This window comes from Humulus lupulus, chromosome 3, assembly GCF_963169125.1.
Source record: "Humulus lupulus chromosome 3, drHumLupu1.1, whole genome shotgun sequence".
NCBI lineage: Eukaryota > Viridiplantae > Streptophyta > Magnoliopsida > Rosales > Cannabaceae > Humulus > Humulus lupulus.
In genome coordinates this window covers 75,728,467-75,746,009 of record NC_084795.1, presented here as the reverse complement: position 1 = coordinate 75,746,009, position 17,543 = coordinate 75,728,467, and the positions used below count along the sequence as shown (strand labels likewise).

General features: G+C 35.2%; 1 protein-coding gene across 6 annotated transcripts; it reads right to left on the bottom strand.

Annotated features, from left to right (window-relative positions):
* Positions 1-1,007: 1,007 nt before the first annotated feature.
* LOC133822842 (transcription factor bHLH49) lies at positions 1,008-5,475 on the bottom strand. 6 transcript variants are annotated; one of them, XM_062255298.1, is made up of 9 exons: positions 5,309-5,475; positions 3,258-4,315; positions 2,939-3,172; positions 2,777-2,842; positions 2,622-2,690; positions 2,303-2,374; positions 1,991-2,191; positions 1,663-1,750; positions 1,008-1,564 (listed from the first exon to the last, which is right to left on the bottom strand). In XM_062255298.1, exons 2-9 carry the CDS (start codon positions 4,200-4,202, stop codon positions 1,527-1,529), a joined length of 1,713 nt encoding a protein of 570 aa, XP_062111282.1. In that variant the 5' UTR covers positions 4,203-4,315; positions 5,309-5,475; the 3' UTR covers positions 1,008-1,526. The 6 variants fall into 6 exon arrangements, with proteins under 6 accessions (XP_062111282.1, XP_062111278.1, XP_062111281.1 ...); XM_062255294.1 differs by lacking the exon at positions 5,309-5,475 and adding an exon at positions 4,869-5,268; XM_062255297.1 differs by lacking the exon at positions 5,309-5,475 and adding an exon at positions 4,978-5,268 and having other exon boundaries at positions 3,258-4,318.
* Between the last annotated feature and the right edge of the window lie 12,068 nt (positions 5,476-17,543).

Genomic DNA, 17,543 nt, shown 5'->3' with positions numbered 1-17,543 from the left:
AGTAATTTTGCCCCCGAACTTTCACTACTGCCAAATCGTGTCCCTTTTATTAAAAAAAATCTAATTTAAAACCTTAAAATATTTTTTTTAAATCATTTTAAAAGATTAAGAAAATAAAAAATACTAAAATTTTCAAATATTAAAAAATTAAAAGTCTAATTAATGAAAAATAACTAACTTTTTACTTTTTCTTTTATTTTTCAATATAAAATAAATCTATTTTAAAATAAATACTAAAATTAAGTTTTTTCCCCCAATTCCTTCTTCTCCCCTTTTTCTTCACTAGATTTGCTCCATCTTTCCCAACCACCCCAAATTCTTCAGCGAGAAGGATGGTCAAAGGAATGTGATAGGTTGCAAGACGCAAGAGAACAAATGACCGGAGGACGTTTGTGCTGCACAAATCTAGAATTGAAGGGTCGGCGACGAACAACAACCTATAGTAATGGTAATAGTAATGGTAATTGTCATCTTTGAGATACTACTCTTTGCTCACTCATATATTTCATTCTCATTGTATATATTCATGATTGTTGAAGATACTCGACAAAAAGATAACATGATTAAATGATTTAATATTTTAATATTTTTTTAATGTTCTTAATCTTTTAAAATGATTTTTAAGATTTTAATTATCTTTTTAAAGATATTTTTTAATTAATTAATTTATTTTAATAAAACGAACACAATTTGACAGTGATCAAAGTTACAAATTATTCTAACACATCAATAACCAAAATGTCATATGTTGCATTATCGCATCAATGACCAAAACGTTACATCATATTGCGTTAGATACTTAATACACACTTAATACGAAATCTAATAAATGAGTCATGATTTGGAGTTAGGGGGGAGTGCTATTTATTCATTAAATTAATAACTCTCCATTCTTCCAACTCTCAACTATTCCTACCAAATATAGTTAAACTCTACATCCTTAACCCTCATTCACTACCAAACATATTTTTTTCAAGTATATTTTATTAACAGTTAGAACATCTCTATGATTCTAAACATCTTTTACTGAAAAAAAGAGGATAAAAGAGACAGAGTAATGTGATTCAGAAGAGAGCTCCAGAATCAAAAGAAAAGAAGAAATGACATTACATTCGGTGATATATGATTAGCACATATATAGCTTCTAACTAACTAAATGAACAAAGGAAGACCAAGATTTGGATGACAATTTTCTTGTTAACTACACTAGGGACTCCAAGCCTTCAGCTACAACATTTCAACTTCTTTCGCAACATTTCATCCCATATCTTTTGTAATATCAATCTATACAACATTCCCTTGGAAAGAGGAATCGTGGCTTCCTGGATTATGTAACTTCTGATGAAAGGAGCTGAAGTGGGGATCTTCTCAGGTAGAGCTGAAGTAAAGTATTTTCAGATTATCTTCTTGTCATCTCAAGAGGGACTGTCATGTTTTTGTTGTTTGACTTCTCATTTAATTAGTTGTGTATACATCTGGGGCCATGACCATAGGACTATGTGGCATAAAATATTCCAAGAGAATAATCAAAGTTCAACTTTCATTTGGCCGGTTGGCATTGACCCTGAAAATGCAGCACAAGAAATTGCTTAAAAACACTGGGGATATATCAGATGAACTTTTTATATGGAAGAACATAAAATAATAATCAACTATGCAGACCATCCGCTTCTTGGCTGTTAGGAGAACTTCTTGTTCCGAAGCTCATTTGGACAACATTGTTAAGTTCATCTTCCCACACATTTGGTATCTGTAGCCGTAAGCATAATATATGTTATTTCTACAACTCGGACTAAATGCAGAATTATCAAACATAGACTCAATCCTAATTGCTAAAAATGGCCAGTGTTGCACAAATGTTTGGCTTGCTCCATTAATCTTGCTTTTCATACTATCAAGCATAAGCAAAGCAAAGTCCCCCAGCGGAGTTTCACACTACTAGTGAAGAATATTATAGTAAACGAGAGAACTATAACCAAAAGGTGCCTACCTGAGTAGGTTCTTTAAATCCTCCAGACATAGGCGTCAACTGGGAACTGATTGCTCTCCGAAGTACATCAGAAGAGCCCCCCATTCCAGCAAGGCTCGCCTGAATAAGCCCTTGCGATGGTGGTTGTAACGTAGGATATGGCATATGCACATCTGGAGAAAATGCTAGTGCAGAAGATGAACCGACTCGAGACTGAAGCATCTGTAAAGAATTGGAGATTATAATGTTATTTCAAGAGAATGATAATGGTATATTCAATATTCATCCACAAGCTCTAATGCATCAGGCTGAAATGCACAAATTATAACTTACATCTTTTGCAAGGAGGCCTTCAATGTTAAATTCTAGTCGCGGATTTACTGTTGCGAGCTTCATAGACAAAAACTGCAAGCAACGATACGGAGAGTATCATATATGAATTGTTTAACTGATCAAAAGAGCAGAGTTTTGACATAAAAAGAAAAGGTATACAGATTGAATTGCATCCATGTGAAGATTTAGATTGTCATGTCAACAAGTTTTAATTTCTTATATTTGTCGTATGAGAAAAACATTCTACTCAAAAGACAATTTTCCCAAATCTTGTAGTAAAACAAACTCATAGGAGAAATGCAAAAAATCAATCTCATACCTCAACCTGCCGTTGTAGTGATTGAACATAGTTAATGATTTCATCTAACATCACCGCCTTTCCAGTGACCTGCAAAGACCAATCAATTTATAAAAGGTGATATCAAAATTTGGTAAGAAATCAACCAATTACTCCCTAAACAAAATAAAACCCACCTTACTGCATCCAGGAACAAGGTCCTGAAGAAACTTCATTCTTTCACTGATTTTTTCCCGTCTTACCTACAGACAAGGACCAATTAGCTTCACTCCACAGCTATATTTTAGAGTTAGCATGAATTTAATAAAAACAAACAGACTTCACGGTGAAAATCTCACTCTCTCTGCAAGACTATGGCTATTTGTTGCTTGGCCTCTTCGAGCTCTCACATGTATATATTCTTCTTTTGGAGGATCTGAACCTTGAGAACCCTGTTTGCCATGTTTTCCAGTTGCCTTGTTGTTAGCTGTACTTGGGTTCTGGTCTCCCTTCTGATGCTGTTCAGCATTATAATCCTTTGTTGATTCACCATGCTGATGAGAAGCTCCTTTGGCTTGATCAGGATCAGAATCCTGCAATCAGAATCAGGAACATGGGTAAGGAAAATGCAGTTCATACTTTACATATCAAAGGAAAATTTTCAAACCATTGTTTTACCTGCCCATTTCTTTTCCGTTTCTTCGAGCCAAGTCCCTTAGCAGAAGGCTCACTGCCGCCGACAGTACCCTCCAACATACACGGTTCCTCTAGGCCGGCTCCAACACCATTGCTAAATTCAGCTTCATCAGAATCATTTCCAGATCCACCAACACATTGTTTTGCTTCATCATGAGATCTCGCAAGGCTCTCGCTTTTCCTTTCATTCTTAAGTGGACTCCCTTCGGTACCCCCCAGCTCAGCTGTTAGAGAAGTATCTTTTGAAGCTTCACTCATATTTAGCTGACCCTTTTGAGAATGCACACCAGAAATTGCTTGTTTCAACCCATTGCCTGCTAAAACGTCTTGACCTCCCTGCACCACTCCTCCACCCCTTGAATATAGATTCACAGAATCTTGAATTGCAAAAGGGTTCACCATATCACTAAAATTTCCACCGTTGAAGCAAGAGAACCTCGCAGCACGCTCAATGAAAGCAGAATCAGTTGGCAACTGAGACAAGCTCTGTGGGATCATTCCTGGCATATTTGGTAAGAATAAGCCTCCTTTTAACATTGGACTCGATGGATTCCAACACATATCAAGTGTTCTATCAACACCATTTCTCAATGAGGCAGGACTACCTTTCCCAATGCCTAGTGCGTTTAAGCTGCTTGCATTGTTCTGAATATTCATATCACAAAAACCCAAGTTCTGTGGATTGGCGGTGTGGTCCCAAAGTGTTGAGACAAATGAGTCCACCACTGGAGCAGAAGAGCAAGAAGAAGAACCAATTAGATCACCCTTGCCAATTACCATGGAATTTGCAGCCTGGACCAAACCCATAGATGTATTTGCAAGATTAGAACCACCAAACCGCCAGTCTGAGGACATACCAGATGAATAATTCATAGGATCTTCATTCTTATTATCTAACTCAAATTTATTTTTTTCTCCCATATCCATCACTACTTGACAAGAACAACAATCTCAGCCACTAGGTTCTTCTCTAATAATTGAATTTGATAAGCCAGCCCATCCAATAAAAGCCTCCAAAATTGACCACTCTCAGTTGTACCCTGCTAGCTCAAACAGTATTAACCCAGAATTAAAAAAAAAAGCACAGAAGACAGATGTATAATCATATAAAAAGAAACAGACTAAATCACCAAAAACATAACATCATTCTTTAGAAACAAGCTTCAAACCTGAATCTTTGAAACTTAAAATTGATGGAACATCATAGTGGTATGAAAAGATATTTCATCAGAATCTTAACCCACCTATAGAAAAATAAGTAATTTGAACTGAAGCTAACTACCCCAGAAAAACAGCTTACAAGGAACCAGTAAACAGTAGAACCATTTCAATTAATGAGCTTAAAACGCCAAGGAACTCTGAAACAAAACCCCATGTACCCAAAAGAAACTGTTACCAACGATCACAAGAACTTAACAGCTCCCATTTCCAAAGCCAAAACACTGAACTTGAAGTACCAAGTCACACAAAGGAAGCTCTCCCAAGACAGGAACTAAAAAGAGACAGTTCAAAGAAGAGCCGGAAGAAAAGAAAAAGTCTATGGAAGCAGTCAAAATTAAAAACAAAGAACATTGATTTCAGCATAATAAATACCTATTCAAAACCCTAGTCAGAAAGCACCAGAAACCCCAGCTCTGAGACACAGAGGAGAGAGAAAGAGAAAGAGAAAGAGACCCAACTAAAAGTAGCAAGAGAAAGATACCCATTTCAGATTCTGTGCTACTTTTGGTAGTCTGCCTTCCATTCAAGCTTTTTACTCACAGAAAAAACTTTCATTGAATTTGGGTTGGTGTGTTCAAACACACCCGTTTCCTTTAAAAAAAAATTCAGCTTCACATAACACAGTCACAGCCAAAAGAAAAGAGATTTTTTACTCATGTAGAGAGAGAGAAATAGAGGACAGTAGCAAAGATTGAGAGAGAGAGAGAGAGAAAGAGATAAAGAAACAAGTATAAGTAAATAGCTGGGTGTTTGAAAGAGAGTGAAAGAGAAAAGAGCATTAGCAAAGGTCCTGCATTTATACCCACGCTTACATCAAAAAGAGAGCTCTTGATGATTAACCACCGCCACTGCTACTGTAAAATATTAAAAAGACCTCTCTCTTCCAAAGCCCAAAGCTTTCCTTCCTTCTCAATACCTTAAATTATTTACTTCAATTAATTAATGGATTATTTTTCTTTTCTTTAATATGTAATTTTCATTTTGTAACTTATAATTATTCTAGTTCGAGCTACCAACTGACAATGCCAACTCTCAACCTCAAGCCTTTTTCTTTATCTTATTACATTGTCCTTCATTACACCTTGGGAGAAGAGCTTAAGATTTTTAATGGGGTTTGTTTGGTCAAGAAAGAACCCCAAAATCTAGCTCATTTTCAAACTTGTTAAGCTATTAATCTAGTCCTCTAGGAAAAAAAAAGAAGCTAAAACTAAAGCTTGGCCATTTGGCTATTCATACAGAACAGAGTGCATTATTGTGCGGGAAGATCTATGGTATCCTATCCCATCCTTTCTGATAGCTTCACCATCTCATCTGTCACCCTATGCTCTATGCTCCTTATTTGACCAGACCAGGACAATAATATATAACACTACACTCAACCTATCAACTTTTTTTTTTGTTCTCTTATGATATTTGATATTTCTCCAAACTTTGAGGCTAGTATGAAAATGGGAAACTCTACAATTTTTTTTTTTATGTGTGGGGGGAGCAAATCACAAACAAATCCTTTGGTTTTCAGTGATGCCCATTAGGAATACTTGCATAGTTTTCAGAAAAACCATGTCCTGATCATAGTTATAGACAATATTTATGTGCCGCAATAGCTCAACATTTGCTTATGTTAGGTGTAACAAGAAGAAAGTTCCATGCTTCCAATTATTATTATTTTTAAAGAAAAAAAGAATATAACAATTACAGGACTTTTTGTTCATTGGAAAACTTGTGAACCAAACAATCCAGTGCTCAAGTAGAGTTACATCCCATAGAAAAAAGAAGCAAAAAAAGTAAAAAGCAATAAGATTCAAGATCACACAAGTACTGGAGTACACTACCCCCTTGGTTAGTCATTCACTAGTCAGTATAAGTTACTCTACATAATTTTCACCAATGAAATTTCTTCTGTCATAAACACATTGAATTACTTTGTCAGTCAACTCATAAAATTTTCATTAATTTTCCTAAATGTGAACATATATTGTTAGCAATTTTTTCTCTCTCCCTCTGTAGTAACACCCAGAAAAATAAAGGTAATCAAATCAGAGGGTTGGGATAATTTATTCACATTCTCAGTGTTGACCCATGAATTAGGAACTCTTCATGAACAAGGCTTACCAAAAGGGTAATCCATGAACAATTAAAAAAATAAATAAAATAATAAAAATCTGCAAACTTGTTGCAATTTTTTTACTACTTTATACCATTGGACTGTCCCTTTCTCTCTTTCTCTCATGTCATTATTAGTTGGCATTGGGACTTGCAATCACAATGACCTAGGCTTTAGAATAATGGAATCTCTCACACACACACTCTACTTTTATACAAACCCTATGTACTTATTTAACCAGGGGGGCATTAGAAAATTGCCCAATTAAAGAGGTAAAAATGATTTGTGTTGATTGGGTTACATTTTTAAAGCAAAAAATAGAAGAAAAAAAAGAGAAATTACATATATTTAATATTTATCTCTCTTCTTTCTTCCTCTTTAATTTAAATAACAATAAAAGAATTTAATACCATTATCATTTCTGTGAATGTTTATATAATAAACCGTGAACAAAACCTTCAAAGAAAGGATAGTCCAAAGAAGAAGACAACAAAAATAAAACCTACTACCTTATTAGGGGGGAAAACTAAAATAAAAAAAGGAGGATTAGATTCCTTACCATATAGTTTTTTTTAACATTTTGGATTATGAGAAAGCCAAGAACTTGACAAATGGGAAACTGACACATGTTAAGGTGTACCCTTTTAATAGGAGGTCCTATTGATTGTTATCATTTAATATAAATGTTTTAAAAAGTTAAAATGTTACAATTAATTAAATTATAGAATATATAGAGAAAGAAATATTATATTATAGGGAGGTAGGAGTTGGTTCATGGTTGGCATGGCTCTGCTTTTGGGAAAGCTAAAACCAAGCAACCAAATCCCATCCATTGCAACATGGGATGGGAGTTGGGGATTCGAGATCTCTTAAGCAGAGCTTTAGAATTCTTTAACCTCAATCAAGGACTGTATCTGTATCTTTGATGATCTCTCTCTATATATATTGGAGATGTTAATAAAGTAGTCCAAGGACTTGACCTTTAATCAATTGATGAAGCACGTTTATCACTTAAATTAATATATCATCATTATGACATATTATTCTGCTAATCATAGTATTTTATACTACTCATCCATCTAATTTTAAAATACCCACGTATACTTGTGTTGTGTATATATTTATATACATTCATGTCATGATGTGCGTACCTTTCATTCTTGTGATTTACTTAAAGAGCTTCTTCTCATAGGGGAAAATATTATGGGACTTAGGTAACTCTTATTACTAATAATACTCTTGTTACTTGCAAACCAAGATTTCCAAGTGAATATTCATCATATGTGTAACGACACGATATCCGTGTTCTTCTTATAGTAAATCGGAATAAACTTTTTATCATTTATATTTATATATATATATATAAATATATATATTAAAATGAATGCATGCTTTGGAGAATATGATTCAAAGGGGAGTCCAATTAAGAGCATCTTCATACATTTAAATGAATATAAAATTATTAACAACTTGTATAATATTCTAAATATGCAAAAGCCTCATTCATAATTAATAAGCTTTTAAATTTAGACTTCGTCATTTTCACAATAACATAATTATTACAAATTTATCTTGCTGTACAGTAATAATTTAATAAATATATTAGACAATTATCCAATAGATTATTCCTTAATTTGTAAATTATGATCGATTTATATCTCACCACTTTTATAATTTTTGTATGGATTATACACTTTCCATCATAATATGTAATTATTGAGAAAATTACATATTCTCCATTAACTATTTTTCTATCTATGTCTAATCTCAATATAAATTTGTCATATACTCTCAAGTAAAGCTGTAAATGTTGGCTATTCTTTTTGACATGACAATAGTTAGACACAATACAAAAAATATGAGTATTGGCTAAATATGATACAAATTATAATGTTTCACGATTAAATATCAAGCTCAAAGACACGACAAGCTCAAAAGTACAAACAGACCAACTCGAAAAAAAGGTAAACATCCCAAATTAAGCCCCAATGAATTAATATTAATATTATTATTAATGATAAATATTTATTTGTGAATTATATTTTCATTGAAATGATAATAAAAGCCTAATATAACTTTTAATGTATATAATCCTAATCAAAACTATATTGATTTGTTTTAAGATTTATGTGTTACAAATTTGAATATTTATTGTAGGTATTTAAGCTATAATAATTAATAATTATAAATATTAAAGTGTGTAAAGTATTGTTAAAAAGCGTATAAAAATAATTGAAATTATAATTCAAACAAAAAAGTGCATTTAGCTTAGTAGTTAGTCTCTTAACTATTAGAGAGTAGATTGGAGGTTAAAATCTCCATCCTTGTGTGTGTTTTGTTAAAACAAAATTAATAATTAATTGAGCCTATATTTTAAAAAAGAGTTCATTCAAATAGGACATGACAACTCGAATACACAACAAAAATTAAGGCTATTAGCAGCGGGAAAGTTCGCCACTAATACTGGTTGGGTCCGTCGCTAATGCCCCGCCGCGAATTATTGGTCGCTAATAAGTATTATTAGCGGCGGATTGACACACTCATCGCTAATAACACATTATTACCGGCGGACAATAGCGGCAGATCCCGCCACTAATACCTATGTCAGAGGCGACATTATTAGTCGCGAGGTCCGCCGCTAATAATGTTTTTATTATGTATTTTAATAAATAATTTTAAATTAATTAATATTTATTAAATTTAAATATTTTTAAAAATAATTCATAATAAATTTTAACAAAATAACCAATTAATTAATTAAAATATAACTAACATTAAAATTAATATATAGTTTTAATATTTATCAAACTAGCTAATATCGCTATTGTCATTAAAAATAAATACACTGTTAATTTAATCAAAATACATAAACTATTAAATAAATAAAATCATTAAGGTTAATATTATAATTATCCTCATCTTCAACATTTTGTTGTGGCAGTGGCTGTGGCTGTGGCAGTGAAGGAATATAAGGCTGTTGTGAAGATCGTCCAAGCATGAGGTCCCCAAACTGATCCCAAGGTTGTGGCTGTATCGGGGTGGATAAAAAAGGTTGATGTGACTCGCCCTCAAACTCACCATATCTAACATATGGCTGCTGCGACGAACCTCCAACCTCCAACCTCCCCATACCTAACATTAGGTAGCAGATGCTGCATCGATCCTCCTTGAAAATCGGTAAAGTTAAAATATAGTGGAGGAGACTGGGAAGAGCGTCCAAACATGTACTGGTTTTGAAACTGTGGAGGTTGTTGCGACGACACATGTGGCAGATACTGTAAAGGAGGCTGGTACTGCTGATGTGGTGGTATATGAAGGTCGGGATGGGCAGTATTACTTTGAGAAGACGTACCACCTTCAGATTGTCATGGCAAATACCTCTGCAAAAAACTGTCAAACCGTGGGTCACACAGATTACTTGGTTGCTGAGGTACCACCATCTGAATCGTCTCACGCATTGCCTTTATCATCAGAGCCATAGTAGTCATATATTCATTAGGTGTAGGAGCAGTATGTGCTTGGGACTGACTTTGATCTGTAGAGCTGGAGGTTGTCTTTCTCGCTTTCCTTTTCACCCTATAACCCACTCCTCTTTGGTAGTCAGATCTCTCCCTGAGTACTTTACCTAGTATCTTGTATTGACCGATCGAGGATGAATCGACACTAGATACATTACCAGACCCCTCACTTTGTTGTTGAGACTGCCTATCAAGCTGTGACCTCTGAAGCTCCGCCGCCATTTTTTCCTGTATAAAGAAAACATTATAAACAAAAATTAGAAACATTAGAAACAAGAAAACAATAATATTCACTTACATAATCTTGTTGAGCTGCCTCATTGACAAAAGTTTTTGTCGATTTTTTCATATGAACACCCCTCCAAGTATCAACAACATGCGCATCTGGCTTCTCCTATACACATGTATACAAAATGTTTTAGAATGTGTTATTTTATAAAATTAAATTAACATCATCACTTACATATTTGTGACGCTTAGCTGCCAACGATTTTGTGCCTTGTGTTGTTACACACTTCATTTGTTTTCTGTTTGCTTGGTTTTTAGCTGAGCGAGCCAAAAATATTTCGCTCAAAAACAACTCACAAATATGCTTCCATGTCTCCTTAGTGCAATGGTCAAGTGGCTTAGAGAGGACATTCTCCCAGTCTTCAGGTCCAACGTAATGGTTTTTGAAGTGTTTATGTCTGATGTTCTTTCTCTCGCGATATCTTTCGCCCATCTCCTTATAGACAGTTGCCAGTATTGACTCACATTGTGGATGACCGTCTATATTATAGTAATACTGCATTAAGAAAAAAAAATTAGATGACTTTGTAAATAATGCAAATAAATAATTTAAAGCATAAGATTTGTAATTTTTTACCCCCATACGATCAAGCACTTGATCCTTAAACTGTTGAGGTAAATCAGCAAAATTCAAGTAATGTCCCGGACAAAAAATTGTAACTTGAGTGCCCAACATGCGAATAAAAGTTTGGTCCTCCTGCCCAACCACTTTGTTCATCACAGGATCAAGCTCTAGATCCAATGGTTTACCGGATTTTTTCCTTCGTTCTTCAAGAACATTATTACTAGCAAGGCCACAACCTTTTTTTCTTGTCGGCGAGGCTTTTAAATTTATTAACAATAACCAGTATTAGTATTGTTGTTATATTTCTCTAACAATATAATTTCCAAAAATAATTTTGATATGAAATATTTAACCTGACTCGCAAGATGATGGTACCCTAGAAGGATCTGGCGGGTCTCGACCACCACCATCTCCGCTGTGATAGGTTGTTATATCAGCTGACATTATACTTCAGTTTAAAATTTATTAGTTAGTAATTAACATCAAATTAAATTAGAGATGTACTAGTGTTTAACACCCAAACACATGCATCCACTAAGCGGTGGTTGTAGTATAGATCGGGTGGTCGATTCCACAAGGAGGCAAAGAAATTAAGTTTAGAAATAAATAATATGAGGAAAATAGAACAAGTGATTTTTTTTTTTTTTTTGAGATTTAAATATTAGAAATAAAGGTAGACTAAAGTGTGATGTAACAATAGGTAACAAGTAGGAAGGATCAAGAGTCACCAATATGCATACTTATTTATTTGGATCTTTGATTCACAAAAATTACACAAATGGATAGTTCACATCCCAACTATTCATTTGGAAGATTTAACATTGAAGCACAAATATATTTCACAAAAATGTATTCAAGTGATTACTATTTTTTACCATAGAAGGATGAGATAAATCTTATGAGAACTCTAAAAATGACATTTTACCATTGGCAATAATGCAATAAAAGATTGGACATAAAACCTAACACAATTATTACTTTTACTATTTATAAAATACATAGAAAGAGCATGACTAATTCTATATAGATTTAGCAAAAGTAAATATATATGAATGAGATGGAGAAAATGATAAATATATTATCTATATTATTTTCACTAATTTGATAATACATAGAAAGAAAATGCTTGAAAAAATCTATATACTATTAGTAAACATAAATATAGATAACAAGATGAAGAAATAGAGATGAAAGAAAATAAATCACTCAAATATATAAACTTTAAGTACATGGTGAATCAAAAATACCAAACAAAGTCATAGTGCATATAGGATCATCCTAACCTTCCTAAGAAGGTTAGCCTATTATGCTAGGCATTCTCATTAAATTCTAGAGAGAAAATATGATAAATGAGACTAAAATTTGGTAGAGTTTTGCTACCTAAAAATTTCATTCAAAATGTGAAATGAGTTCCTATTTATATAGGGAGAAAATGACTAAAAAGAAATTAAACAACAAAATGGGGTTTACAAAATAAATTTGAAATATTAATAATTGTTATACCCAAAAAATAGGAGAACGCATTCTAGGAGAGCTAAGGGGAGTGGTCCTAGGAGACCCCAAGGAGGATGTGGTCCTAGGAGACCCCAAGAGAGTGATCCTAGGAGAACCCAAGGATGAAGTCCGAGGAGAACTCAAGAAAGTGGTCTTAAGGGGACCCCAAGGAGAAAGTGGTCCTAGGAGACCCCAAGGAGGATGTGGTCCTAGGAGACCCCAAGGGTGTGTTTGAGGTAAGCCTCCCAAGGTTTCCTAAGTGTTGGCTCGAACGTGTCTAAGGTAAGTAGCTAAGGAGGAGGAGTCCCATGCAAGTCAAGAATGGAGACTTAGATTTTGACAAGGAGAGCCTACACATGTCCGATCGGACATGGTTGGAGGAGCCTAGGAAGTGCCTCGGACTTGTCCGAGGAAAGATGCCAATAAAGATGGCTCGGACCACCTTGGTCCGAGGAGAAGGCAAGAAGAGGATGCCTCGGACTACCTTGGTCCGAGGAGAAGGCCACAAGGTCCAATCGGACCTTGGTTGGAGGAGGAAGGCTCGGACCTTCCCGAGGTGAAAGGCCAAGGGAGTAGGCATGCACCACCTTTGTCCGAGGAGAGCCAAGCATACATCATTTTGGGCCAAGGAAAGCTTGAAGGAGTAATCAACCTGCATGTGAGACTACGTCAAAATCCCCGGAACGACTCTAGCAAGAATTGGTCTAGGCACCCGGGAATCTCTCATTTCTCACTCAAATTGAGGAATCAGTTGTATTTTAAACATTTATTGTAATATAAATATAAGATGAATAATAAAATATCCCTATCGTAAGGGGATATCAGTTGAGGATCCCAGGCCTATAAATAGAGAGCTTATGGGATGAGAGATGGGTTCTTCTGCTGCTTCTTCTTTCTAGAGAGAGAAAATTGGGTCTGTGTATTCTAGAGAGAGAAAGTGCTGATATTTGAGAGAACTCTTGTATTTTCACAATCTGTACTGAAGAAACTCAGTTGGCTCAGTCCATCTGATCTTGAGTATAGATCTATAAATTACAACTCTAAGTGGATTAGGCTATTACCGACAATCGGGGCTGAACCACTATAAAAATCCTGTGTGTTATTTACTTTTCTTGTTTATACCGTCTGTTGTCGTTTACATTCTCTTGAAGGTTTGTCGTATTTGACGTTCTCACGTCGTTGGCTAAAAACGCAGTCAACAATAATAAAATATGATTTTGAAAAATCAAATATTATTATAAATATTAATCTAGCTATTTCGGTGAATGGTCATTTTGCCTTTTTTTTCTAAAATACCACAAAATATGAGCTTTAAAGCTCAAAATAGAAGGTTCATGGCCCAAAGTGCATCAAAGGTTGGGCTAGAAGGTGGCTGGTGCAACTGGTCCATTGACCTAGCCATAGCCAATGGAGAGGCACCACGTGGGCGCTGGCTAAAGGAAGAGGAGCATGTGTTGACCGGGTCGGATCTGGGTCGTGGGTCGCCATCCGGGTCGCGCGGAGCTCCAGGAGGCTGGGCTAGGGAGGGTGCGGACAAGTGTCGCGCGGAGAAGACGCCAGGTGGCGTGCTGGGGTGAAAGGAGGCTGGCGGGCCTGGGTCTTTGGGCCGAATTCTGGGCCTATTTTTGGGTTTCAAGAATGCCACTTTTCAATTGATTTTCAGATTTATCTCTTTATTTCTTCTTTCTTTTTCTTTATGCCAAAATGCACTTTAATTCCTACAAAATAACAATAAATTAAATCATAATCAAATATTTTCATTTATAAAATAAATTATATTAATTAAACTTAATTTATTTTTACCATTAAAATAAATAAATATGCATTTTTGGGCACTATTCAACTAGTTAATATCACATTCAATTCGTATTAATAATAATTACAAAAAAACTTTATTATATTTCAATATATAGTTCTGTTACACAAACAGAAAAACTAAACTGAGTAATCACTATCATTTCCATCAGTAATCGAAGGCACATTTTCATCTTCACAAAGCTTAACTAGCAATTCATCATCTGCATCTGCGACTTCCTCATGTTCTAGCATATAACCTTTGTCGTCACCCTCTTCATCAGCCCCAACATATGCAACAGGTTGATCAGATTGCATAATCAACTCTCTGAGGTCCACAGTCAACATAAAATTTGATGAGCTTGTTTCATGTACAACATCAATAGCATCATTAACCTCATCATAATTGTCCTTAATGTCCCAAATTTGTCGATGATTCACATCTTTTACAACTTTCCAATCACGACCTCTATGTAGATCATCGACATAGAAAACTTGCTTAGCTTGGCTAGAACGTATATACAGCTCATCTTTGTACCATTCACCATTGACGTTTATATCGGTGATATTATTTTCAATGATTGTTTCTTCCTTCTTGGATTTGTATTAAACCATTTGCACTGAAATAATGCCACTGAATATGCACTAGTGAAAGATAGTGTCACTACTTCTTCAAGTGTGCCGTAATAATTAAAACCTTCTGTTCTGGTAACAAACACTCCACTATTCTGTGTGGTGCACTTTTTATCTCGGTCGTGTGCAATAAATCGAACACCATTGACTATACAACCTTGGTAATAGGTTACCAGATGATCTGACCCAGATGCTAAAGCTAGAAATTCATCACCATTTTCCAAAGACCCAAGCTTGTACAAGTCATATATCTAAATACATAAAACTGTATTAGATTCATAAAATATATCATTAATAAAATGAAAGTTCAAAGCTACCTTCTTATGAAACCATAAACAAACATTTTTCCTATGCAAACGATCATGATCACCATCCGGGTATTTTTGTCTAATCTCTTGTAGGTGTTCGTTGTTAATTAGAATAGTGTTGCGATTCTTGATAACAAAAAACTTATAATAACCACACATGTTCTAATTTAAAAGGGAATAAACTTACTCTAAATAAGGCTCAATTTCAGGAGAATTCTCAAGTATGAACCACTCAGCTATTTCACGAGTGTTATGATTGAGAGGCTTCAAAGTTCCCTTTGTGAGTGGACGAAATTGAGATTGGAAAACTGTAAGGTTTCGTGGGATATAAGTTGCATCTTCATTTCGATCAAGATGATTAAATCTCGTTTCAATATCTTTGAAATACATTGAACAAAAGGTCAAAGCATCATCTGCAACATAGCCTTTGGCGATCGACCCTTCAGGGTGAGCTTTATTTCCCACGTAATTCTTCAACTTTTTTTCATGTTCCTTTCAAGAGGATACATCCACCTCATAAATACTGGGCCACCCAATATAGCTTCTTCTGGCAAATGTAAGACCAAATGAATCATTATGTTAAAAAAATCTGGAGGAAAAATCAACTCCATCTTGCACAAAATCTGAATAAGGTCATTTTGTGCTTCCTCCATATCTTTAACATTTAAAGTCCTCGAACATATTTGCCTGAAGAAATTGCACAATTCTGTAACGGTGTTTGATATAGATTTTGGGAGAAACTTGCGAACATCGAGAGAAAGTAATCGTTGCATTATCACATGACAATCGTGTGACTTCAACCCAAGAATATTTGTATCATTCTCGGACACTTTATTCTTCAAATTTGAACAAAAACCATCTAGAAATCTAACTCCTTTTATAAACTGACAAAATTGTTGCCTCTGCGCCGGAGTTAACACATAAGGAGTGTGCGGCTTCATCAACTTCCCATTCTCATCTTCATAAATCCACAATGATTCCCTCACACCCATCTTTTTCAAATCATGTCTTGCATTAGTGGTGTCCTTAGATTTATCATTGTCTAAGATGGTGGCAAGGAGACTATCACACACATTCTTCTCAACATGCATGACATCTATATTGTGTTTTAATTTGTTTGTACACCAATACTCAATGTAACACCCTGGTTACCCCAGGACAGTTACGCTGAACGTTGAACCGTGAATTTAACTCGCTATCCAAGTTTTTTGGTTAAAAACTTGCTTCTAGATGTTATTAATAGGTTAAGGTGGAAAATCAATCAAAAGGAAATGATATATTTTATTTAAAACATAAAACTGTTCATGAGCCAATAAAAACATTTACAAGCTATTTACAATGCAAAATGGTCACTATAGTTTGAAAATTTACAACCCGCCGACCTAAGCGACAAAAATAGGGTAAACCCCCTAATTCCTCTGAGAACTCCTTGGCCGTGGTGGTCAAGCGATCACATATGTATACATCGCCACCTAAGCTCTCCACTCAAGGCTAGGTGAGCTTTTTTTTCCCCTCACCTGCACCACATAGCACCCATGAGCCAAAGCCTAGCAAGAAAACACAATATTGCATGAATATAATATCAACAATGATCATAATAATCATTCAGGACTTTCAGTCCAAAATAGAGGGGTGACAATTGGAAAAATCACTAAAGTGAGTTCCGTTCCCATTAGCCATGTGACGATAGGGTCACCTGGGCTTTACAAATAAGTGATCCTTTCACTAGCTTATCAAGATAGGTGTTTTATGAACTAGTCACCAACATAACCTACTGCATGACCATAGAGTCACAACCATGGGATTCCGCTCCCTAGCCATGTGACAAACAGTCACCTAGGCCTTAGGCCCTGGCTCTGAGTAACTAGTCTTAGACTAGTAAAGCGCTTATAATTTTCATCGACCTTAGGGTCGGTCCAGCATTAATGCTCCTAGAGTCATTCAACGCTGATATCGATTAGATCTAATCTTTTATCGGCTCTGCGTTCATGACGCTTATGCCGTTCCTGACTCTTAGGTCAGTAATACGCGACCAGTGACGATTCTGAATAGTCAGTGCCATACACAAGTAAGAGAGATTTGCTAAGCATTTAATATGCAATCAATGTCCACATTTAATAACCAACATGCCTCAACAACAACCACGCATGTCATATACACAGGGTGCAGTTTTCTTACTTCTGATTTGAGCGAGAATGAATAAAGGAACGACCCTTCAGAATGATCTGACTTTAAGTCCTTTAACGGTCACCTATTCATAACCAAATATAACCTTCATTAATGAGAAAATCAACAACGAAAGGGTCTTGACCTAAACCCCACTCTCGGGACCCCGAAATGTAC

Excerpts from the sequence above, each read along its gene's own strand:
- LOC133822842 (XM_062255298.1), bottom strand. The coding sequence starts at position 4,202 with ATGGATATGGGAGAAAAAAATAAATTTGAGTTAGATAATAAGAATGAA. Across the intron at positions 3,173-3,257 it reads AACGGAAAAGAAATGGGCAG|GATTCTGATCCTGATCAAGC; the intron begins GTAAAACAATGG and ends TTCTGATTGCAG. Across the intron at positions 1,565-1,662 it reads TAACAGCCAAGAAGCGGATG|GGTCAATGCCAACCGGCCAA; the intron begins GTCTGCATAGTT and ends CTGCATTTTCAG.